General features: G+C 30.0%; 1 protein-coding gene across 8 annotated transcripts in view; it reads right to left on the bottom strand.

Moving 5' to 3' along the window:
• Nucleotides 1–12,281, bottom strand: part of ANKHD1 (ankyrin repeat and KH domain containing 1) — a 129,757-nt gene that overhangs the window by 46,614 nt on the left and 70,862 nt on the right. For 5 of the 8 annotated variants that reach the window (XM_074291557.1, XM_074291558.1, XM_074291561.1 and 2 more), the window contains exons 11-15: nt 11,072–11,131; nt 4,256–4,343; nt 2,789–2,916; nt 2,403–2,546; nt 1,174–1,276 (exon numbers count right to left, since the gene is read on the bottom strand). In XM_074291557.1, the coding sequence (XP_074147658.1) occupies nt 1,174–1,276; nt 2,403–2,546; nt 2,789–2,916; nt 4,256–4,343; nt 11,072–11,131 (523 nt within the window). Of the gene's footprint in view, nt 1–1,173; nt 1,277–2,402; nt 2,547–2,788; nt 2,917–4,255; nt 4,344–11,039; nt 11,132–12,281 lie in introns of those variants that run through there. The other 3 variants (XM_074291559.1, XM_074291560.1, XM_074291563.1) reach the window with 2 other exon arrangements.

The raw sequence follows: 12,281 nt of genomic DNA, 5'->3' as shown, positions 1-12,281 counted from the left end.
ATCCACATGAAAATAACTTTCTTTGTTACTAGAAGTCTCCCAATATCTATTTTTCTGCTTGAGAATTTAGGGCATCATTAATGTTAAGATCTGCTCATAAAACTTAAATGATTTCACATTTTAAACTATATCTGAAATATTCTGAAGCAGAATTACAAACTTTTTCTAGTTTAGAATATCCTATACTATAACCAACTTTTTCTATTTCAGAAAAGCTTCCTGACATTTAAAAAATATTTTTCCTGATGCTCTTTTCCTTTCTGTTTTACATTACTGCTACCTTTCAAAGGTTCTCCTCTACAGAGAAAGGTTCTCTTATAACAAAGTACATTCAACACATTTACAGATGAATATTGAAAAGTTTAAATTTATACATATAAAGCAAAGCACTGCAGAAAATAAGTAAAAGTCTGAGCCCAAAGGAATGTGTCCTTTAAGTAGTGTATAGAATCCCATCTCTTGTAATTTAATTGGATATATCCATCTATTTTTTCATAGTCAAACTTCTAGGTTTACATATTAATGGGAAGCTGCTTCATTATTTCAATCTTGCAAAAGAAAGTAAATCTCAAACTTCTTATTTGTCAAAATGAATTCAATTCATAATATTAAGAATGTACAAGATCAAAAGTGCGTATTTCTTTCATTATACTACATAATTGATTAACCAAAAATTAAATGTGGAAAAAATACTTAACAAATTTTAGCATAATCAACTGAGAATAGTTTAATTCTCTTGTACTAAACATCCAAATAAGCTTGGAAGTTATATATATTAAATAAAGCTACTTTTCTTGACATTAGTTTTTTTCCCCCTACTCTCTACTACTTTAATTTCTACCTTTTCTTTTTCACATTTGTGTCCAAGGGTGTTACTTCATTAATGTAGAAAGCTAAGGAGAAGGAAACTCCTTATACCAAGAAAAAAATGAAGGGTATTAGACAGTTCAATGGGGCATTAAAAGATTAAATAATTTGCCCAGGGTCACACAGATAATAAAAAATAAAGAAAGAACTAGAATCCAGGTCTTCCAGACTCTTAGATTCTTTATTCACCATATCAAGCTGACTCTTAATGCTGAATACACCAAATAAAATTAAAGCATGATTTGAGTTTCTTAAAGTCGTTCCTGATATAAAATTTTATTTCTGAGAAAAATTTCAAATACTAACCTTTCTGTACTCCCAAGACTGTTGGGGAGCTATCTTGAGGAGCTCTGTCAGGTTCTTGGGGAGGTACAACCATGGCAAGTGCATGCACTGGTACACGTGGAACCTAAAAAGTCAACTCAGAAAAAACTCATCTCAGTTTGGATAATATAGCACTATAAAATTATATATGTTCACAATTCATATCAGGTGTCTTCTTCATTTTAAGTTCAGTTCACTTACATCCATAACATTCCACACTATTAAATTTTTATTTCTTTAAAATATGAACTTCAAAAGAGGAATGGTTTCTTAAAGGGTATTATCTTGATTTATTCTACAAGTGCTTTAATGAAACCAAAACTAAGAAAAGGGCTGTAAAATAGTTCATAAGTATAATCCTTAATCCTCTATTATAGGTTTCAGATTCTACAAAGCATCCTAATTCCCTATGAAATAAAAACCTTTTGATACCTTTTCCCCAATACCCTCATACCCCTGTGAAACTTAGCTGATTCAATTTTCAGTTAGGAACATGTCCTAAATTCATTGCTTAACTTACCCTTGGATCAATTTCTACCCAGATAATTAAAAATTTTGTCATTTTTGATATTTCATATTAAAAAAATCTTTGTATAAAATAGTCAATGATTCATTAATTTCCATATGTTATCTTCTTTTTTTTTTTAATAGCCCTTAATATATACTGAAAACTATTTTAATGGTATTTCTAGTATAACTGAGATAATTATGCTTAATGGATAACCAAACTAGATAACTAATATTTTTGAAGAAGATGTATTTAAGACAGGACACATTTCCGAGTTGTTAATGAAAAAGCTTTTTTCCAGACACCTTGGAATTTAGATGTGGTCAAATTGCTGATACAAATCAGGAAAACTGACTTCAATATGACAAACTCCCCAAATTAAGAATATATTTGATTGCTGAAGTAGCACTCAGAAAAAAGATTTTCTCCAACATTTATATTTCCCCCCAAAGAATTTTGTCTTGGGGGAAAAAAAGAGGTTGAGAAACAAACAAAAAGATATTAATGCTTCAAATATTTTAAGTGCTTAGAAAGAGAGCAATATCCTTTCTATTGACCACAGACCAAGACGATGAATCAAAAGCTTTATAAGTCATGCGTATTTCAACACAAGAAGCAAAAATATAGTAGTTATGCTCAAAATAAAATAAATGAGTATTATTAAATATTTATATTCTCAATTACACTTCCTTTTATAATTTACCTGAGATTGATCCTGAGAAGGTGGGGTAAGCTGAGACATGTCTGTGGCAGGAACAGAGAGAATGTTGTTTGGATAATCAAGCAAATAAGAAACAACATTGGTATGACCACCTTTTGCAGCTTCAATAAGCATTGTTGAGCCATCCTAAGAAAAGAATTATCATTAAAATTAATTTTTTGCGTGTTCATATGCCAAAATCTGAAGATCAAGAATTAATAAAGTTATCTGCCATAGATCCATCATCTCAAAATAATAGACTTTAGAAATAGGACTTCTCAATCAAGCATTAGATTAGGATTAATTTATTTTTCTGAAAAAAATTTATTAAGTATCTGAGTTCCTAGCATGGAGAAGACTTGAATCCATATAAATGTAAAATAAAATACCTTGAGTCGATGAGTAGGGTCAGCCCCATGGGCCAGGAGTAGTTCAACAACTGCTAGATGGCCTCCTGCACATGCCAGTGATACAACTGTGTGGTCATTATTAGCTGTAGCTCTATTCACATTAGCACCTACATAAATTAAAAAAAAAAAAAAAAAAAAAAAAAAAAAGATATAAAAAAAACAAGAAGCAAATATGATTCAAGGAAAATCACATTTTGTAATGAAACAATAAATCACGACTGCTTAAAGAAACATTCTGAAAATTGAAAACATAAAAAAGACTGATGATTTGTTAAACTGAATCAGTAGAGATCAATCCTGTGTATTAAAGTTGCATTTTTGTTGAGAGTTCACCAAATGTTTAGAAAATATTTTTTAGTTGCTATTAAAATAACAAAGATTTAATGAAACCTTAGCAGCAAGTTACAGGAAACAAGCAATAGCAATTATAGGAGCAAGAACAGGAAAAAAAATAAAGAGATATGTAATCCTTCATGATAAATAATTTAACTACTCTGGCGACTATAAAATTTTTTTTTACCTCCAAATACTAAAAAATTACTTTTATATTAGTTTAAACTAAATTGTTGAATAGTCTGTATAATTAAAAAGAAAATAAAGGAAAGTAAAGTAAAAAGTAAAAATGTGTTGGAATCATTTAGTAAATAATATCTTTGTAGGCTCTTTAAATATTGCTTTTTTTTTGGGGGGGGGGGGCCTAGAAAAAAATAGCTGTGTCTCATCTATAAACTACCTAAAAACAAATATATGTGTTCCTATGTCTTACTTTCCTTTTATTCCACAAGATTCTCATTACAGCTTTCTAGCAAGATAATATATCCTAGATTAAAATGTTCACAAAAACAAATACAATTTTTAGTATTTCTTTAAATAATTGCAGAATTAAAAACAATAATCTTATGTTTGTAAATGTAAGCATGCTAATTTCAGACCCTATTATATGATAGGAAGCATTATTTATTATGGCAGTATTATTCTTACTAGAACACCAATCGCTTAGGTACATTTATATAGGATACTGATTTACTATACTTATTAAATTATTTCCACCATTAAGTAGTAAAGACTTACAAGCTGTTATAGAAGAAGACTACAAGCAACTTTACTATTGTGCCTGGCTATAGCAGGAGCTGTTGACAGTGTTGCTTTGGCTCTTGCAAGATGTTTCTGAAGATCCACAGAGATAATTTTGCCTATCTCAAAATTTTTTGTGATAGGACAATGAAGCTTTTGTATAAGTGCTACTGAAACTTGCAGATGCAATTTCTTATAACTGGCATAAAATTTACATGCAAAATGAATTTAGCCATACCTACTTAAAAAAAAAAAAAAGACTATATATAGAATAAATTTCTGGGTTTTAAAAACTATCTTGATTAAGGACAATAAAGAGAAGAATTCACAACTATCATGAAGAATTATAGAAACAATCACTTAATGTTTTACCTTTGCTAATAAGAAACTGTACTGTACACAAATGACCAGCTCTGGCAGCTTTCATTAAAGGAGTTCTTCCACCTTCAGATTCATGCTCCTGTTATAATAAAAAGAAATACATATTGATATCAACTATTCAAAAGTTTCTACCAGATATACAATATTATTTCAAAATTCATAAGTAAAAATAAATGTATCAAGTATAGTCAGATTTTTAAGCAATACATATTTTAAAAAGACACCTGGCAGTACCTGATTCTCTCTTATCCCTACTACCAACTCATCTTAGAAAATAGCAGGAATAAAAGTAGTAAAAAGCAGATGACAAGATATAACATTTTATCAGAAATCAAACCTTTGTACATCAAGAAACATCTATAGAGGAATAATACTCATATTCCAACTAATCAAAAAATTTCATCTAACTCCAAGCTACCTTATAATAAATACTTATTTCTCAAATTATTAAACTATTTCCTATGAACTGGAAGCTTAACCTTATGAGGCAATTAAAAAGGTTTGAATTTTCCAAAAGCCTACATAGTTTTTACCAATCAATCCCAAGAGAAAAATAAGCAGATTATAAAGAGATGGAGAAGACAAAGAATATTAAGTCCACTGCGGCTTTTTTAAAGAAGTATTTGAGTAGCTAAAAGGGAAAGAAGTATAGCAACAGAAAGAAATGACAATTTTGCCAATACCTGTCAGGAATGAAAAAATACCCCCCCAATCTTGGTGTCCAACATTAAATTTCATTGAAAATGAGCTTGTTCTAACTATATTGTAATTAATGATGAGGAATGTCACCCTAAAAGAAGTACAAATGTCTTTGTCAAGCTCTTCTTCCACACATAGACAGACAATGACATCTAGAATCTAGGTGATTTCATGAAAAGCTGATCACTCCCCATGTCTTCCTACTCTTTAGTTTATTTAGAATTCACTAAGACAAATGTTGTTCTTCTGAACTTAAACTAAACTTTCTACCTCTGAAATCAAAACTTTCAGATAATGGAATATTTCAATAAAGATGAATAGCAGTGTTTCTTAGCTTTGAAATAAATTGAGCTAGATAAAAAAAAAAAAATTGAAGTGATCAAACATCTACTTCATCTCTTATTTTGTACTTTATATAGGTACTTAACATCTTTTGTTTTTCAGGAAAGTTAAGAGCTTTTTGTTTTGGCTTATTTAACTGATTTTAAATTAAAAGAACTCTATGGCAATAAAGGACTTCTACCCGAGCTGGTAGTTAGCAAGCAAAGATTGGAAAGTAAATGCAAGATGTGAACCTTGAAACATTTTAAACTGGACTTATGGGCTATACTGGCATTCTTTAAATATATTTAATTGTCTATCATTTTATTTATCAAAAAAAAGTTTTGACTTCATCTAGCTACTACAGCACGTTATGTAATTTATAATCAATTTAGGAATCATTTATATTTGGCTTTGGAACAGACTTTAGTTCTTTTTTATTTATTTATTTATTTAAAGTTTTCTATTTTCAAATGTTCTTATATTTTAACCCAAGTATATCAAATGTCCTAAAATTAATTTTGAAAAAAAATAATGAAGCCATATTTTGGAGATGTAACTCAAGAAAAATCTGGAGAGTTGTTTATTTTTTCTATCCTGATCCTTGACACATGGCAACCAATTTTTTTTTTTTAATAATAGTATTTTTTCTCAACTATAAAAAAGCATCATTGCTAAACCTACCTTTAATGTAATGACTTGGTTTTCATTTTCTACAGGATAAGTGTGTGAGCATGATTAATCAATAAAACAGAAAATCAAACAAAGAAGTCAAATGTAAAAGAGGGCTGTCAGAATTTACAATGGGGTGACAATGAATTAATACTTAATCCCACAGGGGAAACCCAAACATAGGAGGCTGAGATTACAAGTATGTAGTAATTAATTGTGGCATATATAAAATATAAATGTATATTATATATATATATATATAAATAAAATAAAATATGATATATATAAAATGGTACAGCAAGACTTGGAGCAATTAAGTGGCTCAATGGATAGAGCACTAGGCCTGGAATCAGGAAGACCTAAGTTCAAATTTGGTCTTAGGCATTTTACTAGGCAAGCCACTTAACTTCTGCCTAATCCACTGTAGAAGAAAATGGCAAAACCACTCCAGTTATATGGAGTGAAGAAAACCACAGGGACAGTATGGTCCATGGAGTCATGAAGAGTTGGACATTATTGAGTGACTGAACAAAAATTGTAAAACTTAAAAGATAAAGTGACATATCCCAAGATACTCATTTATCAGTAGCAAACAATGGTTACCTTTCAACTATATATTTCTTTCCTCAAGTTCTTAGAGAAACAATATGGTTACATTTGAGAAGTTTTGATCAAGGAGAACAACAGTAATATTGTACCATAATCAACTGTGAATGACTTAGTTATTCTCAACAATATAATGATCCAAGATAATTCCAAAGGCTCTTGATGAAAAATGCTCTCCACCTCCAAAGAAAGAATGGGATCTGAATACAGATTGAAGCATATTATTTTTTACTTTCTATATTTTTGCATGAGTCTCCCCCTCTCCCTACTTTGGGTCTCTCTGCTTTTACAATATGATTAATGTGATAATATGTATTATATGACTGAACATGAAAAACTCATGTCAAACTCTTCTCTCAAAGAGAGGTGAGGTGATGAAGGAAGAGATTTGGAATTCAAAAGTTTTAAAAAAATGAACGTTATGTATTTGTCAACCTGCCATCTGGGGAAAGAAGGAGAAAAATTAGAGCAAAAAGATTTTGCAATTGTCAATATTGAAAAATTACTCATGCATATATCTTTTAAATAAAAAACTATAATTTTTTAAAAAATGAATGTTAAAAAAAAGTTGTCTTTACATGTGACTTGGGGAAAAATATTGGGGGAAAAATCAAAACTCAGGTAAACAAAGATGATATTTTGTCAACAATGTAATCACAGTCTATTATACTTTTAAAATTCAGGCTGCAAATTGTGTAAGATATAGCATTTCCAAACGTTTCATAGTATTTGATGCAGGAAGATTCTAAATGTCTAACAAATTAAGTTGCAAATGACATTTGTTTGAATATTGGTTCATTGGCTAGTGAATATTTTCTCCTAATATAATTCTGATTACATAAAATTAAAAAATTATATGTACAAACAAAACAAAGGTGGCAAAAATGAGAAGAAAAGCAGAAAATTGGAGGACGGGAAATTCTTGTATCTCTGAAAGTTTCATTTCTCAAATATATACAGAACTGAGTCAAATTTATAAGAAAAAGAATCATTCTCTAAATGCTAAATGATTAATGGATATGAACAGGTACTTTTTTTTTTTTTAAACAGCTACTTTTAAGAGGAAGAAATTTAAGCTATCATCATATGAAAAAATGTTCTAAACCACTAATAATTAGAGAAATGCAAAGGAAAACAATTCTGAGATACTATTTTGTACCTTTCAGACTAGAATATGACAGAAAAGGAAAATGACAAATGCTGGAGGGGATGTGGGAAAAGAAGTACACTAATACACTGTTGGAAGAACTATGAATTAGTCCAACATTTTTGCTTTTTCTCTCTCTCTTTTTTATTTTAGTAGTTTTTATTTACCAGATATATGCATGAGTAATTTTACAACATTGACAATTGCCAAACCTTTTGTTCTAATCCCTCCCCCCCCAGATGGCAGGTTGTTAGTCCAACATTCTTGAGAACAATTTGGAATTATGCCCCCGAATCTACAAACTATGAATATCTAGCAATACCATTCTTAGCTCTATATTCCTAAAGATATATGTATACATGTGTGTGTACATATATACATGTGTGTATATACAATCATACATATAGACATACAATTTTTTAAAAAAGAAAAGAACTCATGTATAAAGATATTTATAACAAATCTCTTATTGTTAGCAAAGAATTAGAAACTGACAGCATGCCCGTCAACTGGAAATTAATAACATAATATATGCATATAATATAATACTACTGTTATAAAAATGATGAAAGGGCATTTCAGAAACTTGATAAGACTTACATGAACTAATGAAGACTTATATGTACTAATGCAAAGTGAAATGAGCAGAGCCAGAAGTACAATTTATACAGCAACATTGTAATATTACTAATTTCTGTGTTACTAATCAACTGTCAAAGACATAACACTGATTAATATAACAATCCACCACAATTCCAAAGAACACATGATAAAAAATCCTATCTATCCCCCAATAACAGGAGGAATCTCCCAATAACTCAGAATGCAGTTTGAAGCATATTTTTTCTTTTTTCGCATGAACATGACAAATGCAGAAATATGTTTTCAATGATTTCATATTTATAATGGATATTGTATTTCTGGCTTTCTCAATGGGTGGAAGAAGTATGAAGTATGAAGACATAAGGAATTTGAAGCAGAAAAGAAAATGGAATTTTAAAATGTTTCCTAAATGAACTATTTAGGAAATAAATTACTTTGATTCTTTGTTCCATTTGTTATAGGTTTGCTCATTCAAATTTTGCATTAATATTCATAATAATTATATACTATTACAATAATTTATAATAATATAATATTTATAATAAATATAATATATTTATAATCAATCCTTAATATGAGTAAAAGACATCAAACTAATAAGAGTAAATTCACATTACCTTGCATATAATGAATAGGCAGCTAATAAAAATTTGATGATATTAACAAAGTAAATAATCTATATTATCTTTCAAGTTATAAACCTAAAAGTACACCGATTACCAACAGGTTTTATAGGATTTAAAAGAAACAATGAGATACTACAACTTCAGTATGGTTATTTAAGTAGAGTTCTTAAGGAATCTAAATAAGCTCTTTTATGAAAACTATCCTACAAAAGTTAAGAAACCGCTGCTTGATTTGCTAAAAAAAAAAAAAAAAAAAAAAAAAAAAAAAAAAAAAAAGAGCACACAATTTTTAAAATATCCTGTTTTTTCTTAAAACAACAATACTTGAGCATTTTAAAAAGAAACTGAAATTATATTCTAGTGATTATATTTAGTACTTGGCTTCTACAAATCACAAGCTGAAGGCACAAACAGAAATGTTATATATTGGTTCATTAGTCAAAGAAAAGTATATAGCGGAACATAGTTCAAAGAAATAAAATGAAGTTCATCTTATGTCATTATTGAAGACAGTTCTCTTTTGTTATTTCTTTGAACTATATTCCATAATATTTGAATTTGTAAATATTGTTCCCATCAGATAAACCCCGGAAGACTATGGAACCAAAGGGCATCAAACAGAATTAATAAATTTAGAAATTAGATAAAAGACCAAAATTTGGGGGCACCCTAGATGGTTCAGTAGATAGAGCACCAGTTCTGAAGTCAGGAAGACTCTGAGTTCAAAGTGACATCAGATAATTAACACTTAATATTTATTAGGTCACACCAACCCTGGGCAAGTCACTTAACCTCAACTGTCTTACTAAAAAGGGGGCAACAATTTAAAATTATGTTGAAGTTTATATTTTAATAAAATATTCCATAATTAAATTTCATTCTTTTGAATAAAAAATTATTTCTATTCTATGCATCTCTGATACTTAAATGCTAAAAATCAATTTAAATTCTAAAGCATAATGATCAAATAAAAAATAGCTGGATTCTAAAGGCAATGACATCCTCATAAAAGACAGAAATTAATTTATGGAGGAAAGACTCTTTTGTAATGAGGAATACAAAAGCCACCCTGAGTTTATGGTACTGAAGCAAATCTCTCTGAATATTAAATGTCTTGACATACAAATATTTATTTTCTTAGACATTAAATTTCTCTTTTTTTGGGGGGGGGGGAGGAGCTGTATTTAAAGAATGAGTCTTCTTATTCCTAGACTAAAAGTGTAATAGTCAATTAGCTCAGAAGCACTGAAGGGCTCCATTCTGACTTAGACTAGGTTACCAAGGAAAGCTCCCATCCCGGGGATGCACCATTTTGATGTTAGACTAAGTATAGATATTAAAAAGACTAATTTTAGCCTTACTGTAGCTCAGAATTTCTTAGCTCAAAAAAAATTCATAAGCCTCAGACACTAATTTCAGAAGGTGGCATGATGTAATATATAGAAAACTGGCCTTGGAATGAGAAAAACTTGTAATCAAGTCCTGCTTCTGTATGGTACATATGATTCAGTACAAATCATTTAACCTTTCAATGCCTCATGCCTCTTTGACTACAGCAAATAAAAAAGGAAGATAAGCTAAAATTTCTATAACAGGAGAACCCCAGCCTGATGAAATCACATATCTAGACCATTTCTTCACCCTTAAAAAAATGCTAAAGCAGCAAATAAATTAAATTTTAAATGTATAATTTTATATACATTTGAACAGTTAAATTTTCACTAAACATGAAAAATTCCCTTTTTTGAAGGCTTACAGAAAACCATAATGTTATACACATGTAAAATCTAGATTTCTGCTACTTGAACAAAGTTAAGATATGTGAAACTTACAACAAATGTTGAAACCTCACTAGTAGAGTAACTTTCCTAAAGGGTCAGCTAAAAATAACTAAGTAAGAAAATCTTTCCAGAGAGATTCTAAGTCTATGTCCTGGAAGGAATATTAGGGACATGTCTCAGATATCATTTTCCATTTACTGAGACTTTGTTTTTCACTTTGAAAAATTCGTCTCTACTACCTACCCACTGAATTCTTTAACTTCAAGGATGGTATCCAGGTATACAAAGCCTGGTTATCTAAAAACAACTACTCCTTATGTAGGAGCTTACAAGCATCAAAGGCCACCCTCACCTGATGCTTGGCCGTCTCTATGCCCTCCAAAATAGTCTTCTTTAAGTCCTCCTGTTTGTCCTGCGGAAGGAAAAAGAAGAACTCACGGGTCTTATTCCAAAAATTAAAATCACATCTGGCCATGAAGACCTAGTGATTGGTGTTTTCAGATGCTCAGCAATAAAACTAAAATTCTTCTCTAAAAGCTTCTCATCGCCAGAAACAACAAATGTATGAGCAGAATGTTTTTAATGGTCCAATACCACCAGCAAAGAAATTTCAACCTAAATTACTAGATATTTCAGAAGAAATAAACAAAAATCATCAATTGATACCTTTTGTCTCCAAATACAACTAAAGCTATGGAAGTAGAGTCAACACCTTACATCTGGTTGAGTACAGGTTGAATAATACAAATAGTATTTGAAGAAAAGGTCTTGGGGGAGGGGGATATTGGGGCATAAAGAAAATATAGTGATAAGAGACAGGCTAAAGGAATTCGACTATGTTTTACTCTGCAATGTCATTCTAGCATTCCAAACTAAAACAAAAGCCACCCTGAAAAGTAAGTTAGCATAAATCTATATCTTCTAATGTATTAGATACCAAAAAGAATTCAACCTTTCAGATTTCCTTTTTACTTAAAAGAAAATCCAGATGTTCAACACATGATAAAACATAGTATCAGTAATCAGCACTATTGGATAGCCAAAATAGTAAAAAGATCACCTTTATGTCAATGTAAAAAGATCTGAGGGAATTTTATGAAAACAAATTGAGTTTAAAAAATAATTAAAGCTTTTTTGGTAAACTTTATAAGAGAAAAAAAAAAGTGAATTTTAAAGAGTATGTAGGATATACATACATGTTTATGTGTACACACATAATTTATCTAATTCATAGGTTTCCAGATCTCTAGTTTCTTTCAGATCTGAATAATGGTAGAGCATACCTGTAATAACAAGACATAAGAAGTAATATTCTCATAGCCTTGCATTCTCTTTTCTACCACCATATATTCCCAAGATGGCAAGTTTCTAGGGAATCTTAAGTTTCACTGACAATTGTTACTTAACTGCAAAACCAAACCTGTAGGAACAACTTCCTGAAGAGGCAAAAAGAAACAAGTTTAAAAGAGGAAGATCTGGGAGTTATGTAAGAAGAAATTCATAGGTTCTAGAATATACCAATTAGTTCCACACTCCATACAATCCCATGAAATAAAGAGATG

This window comes from Sminthopsis crassicaudata, chromosome 2, assembly GCF_048593235.1.
Source record: "Sminthopsis crassicaudata isolate SCR6 chromosome 2, ASM4859323v1, whole genome shotgun sequence".
In the NCBI taxonomy this organism is placed as follows: Eukaryota; Metazoa; Chordata; class Mammalia; order Dasyuromorphia; family Dasyuridae; genus Sminthopsis; species Sminthopsis crassicaudata.
The sequence above is the reverse complement of the archived record's forward strand: the minus strand, read 5'-3'. Positions and strand labels throughout refer to the sequence as shown.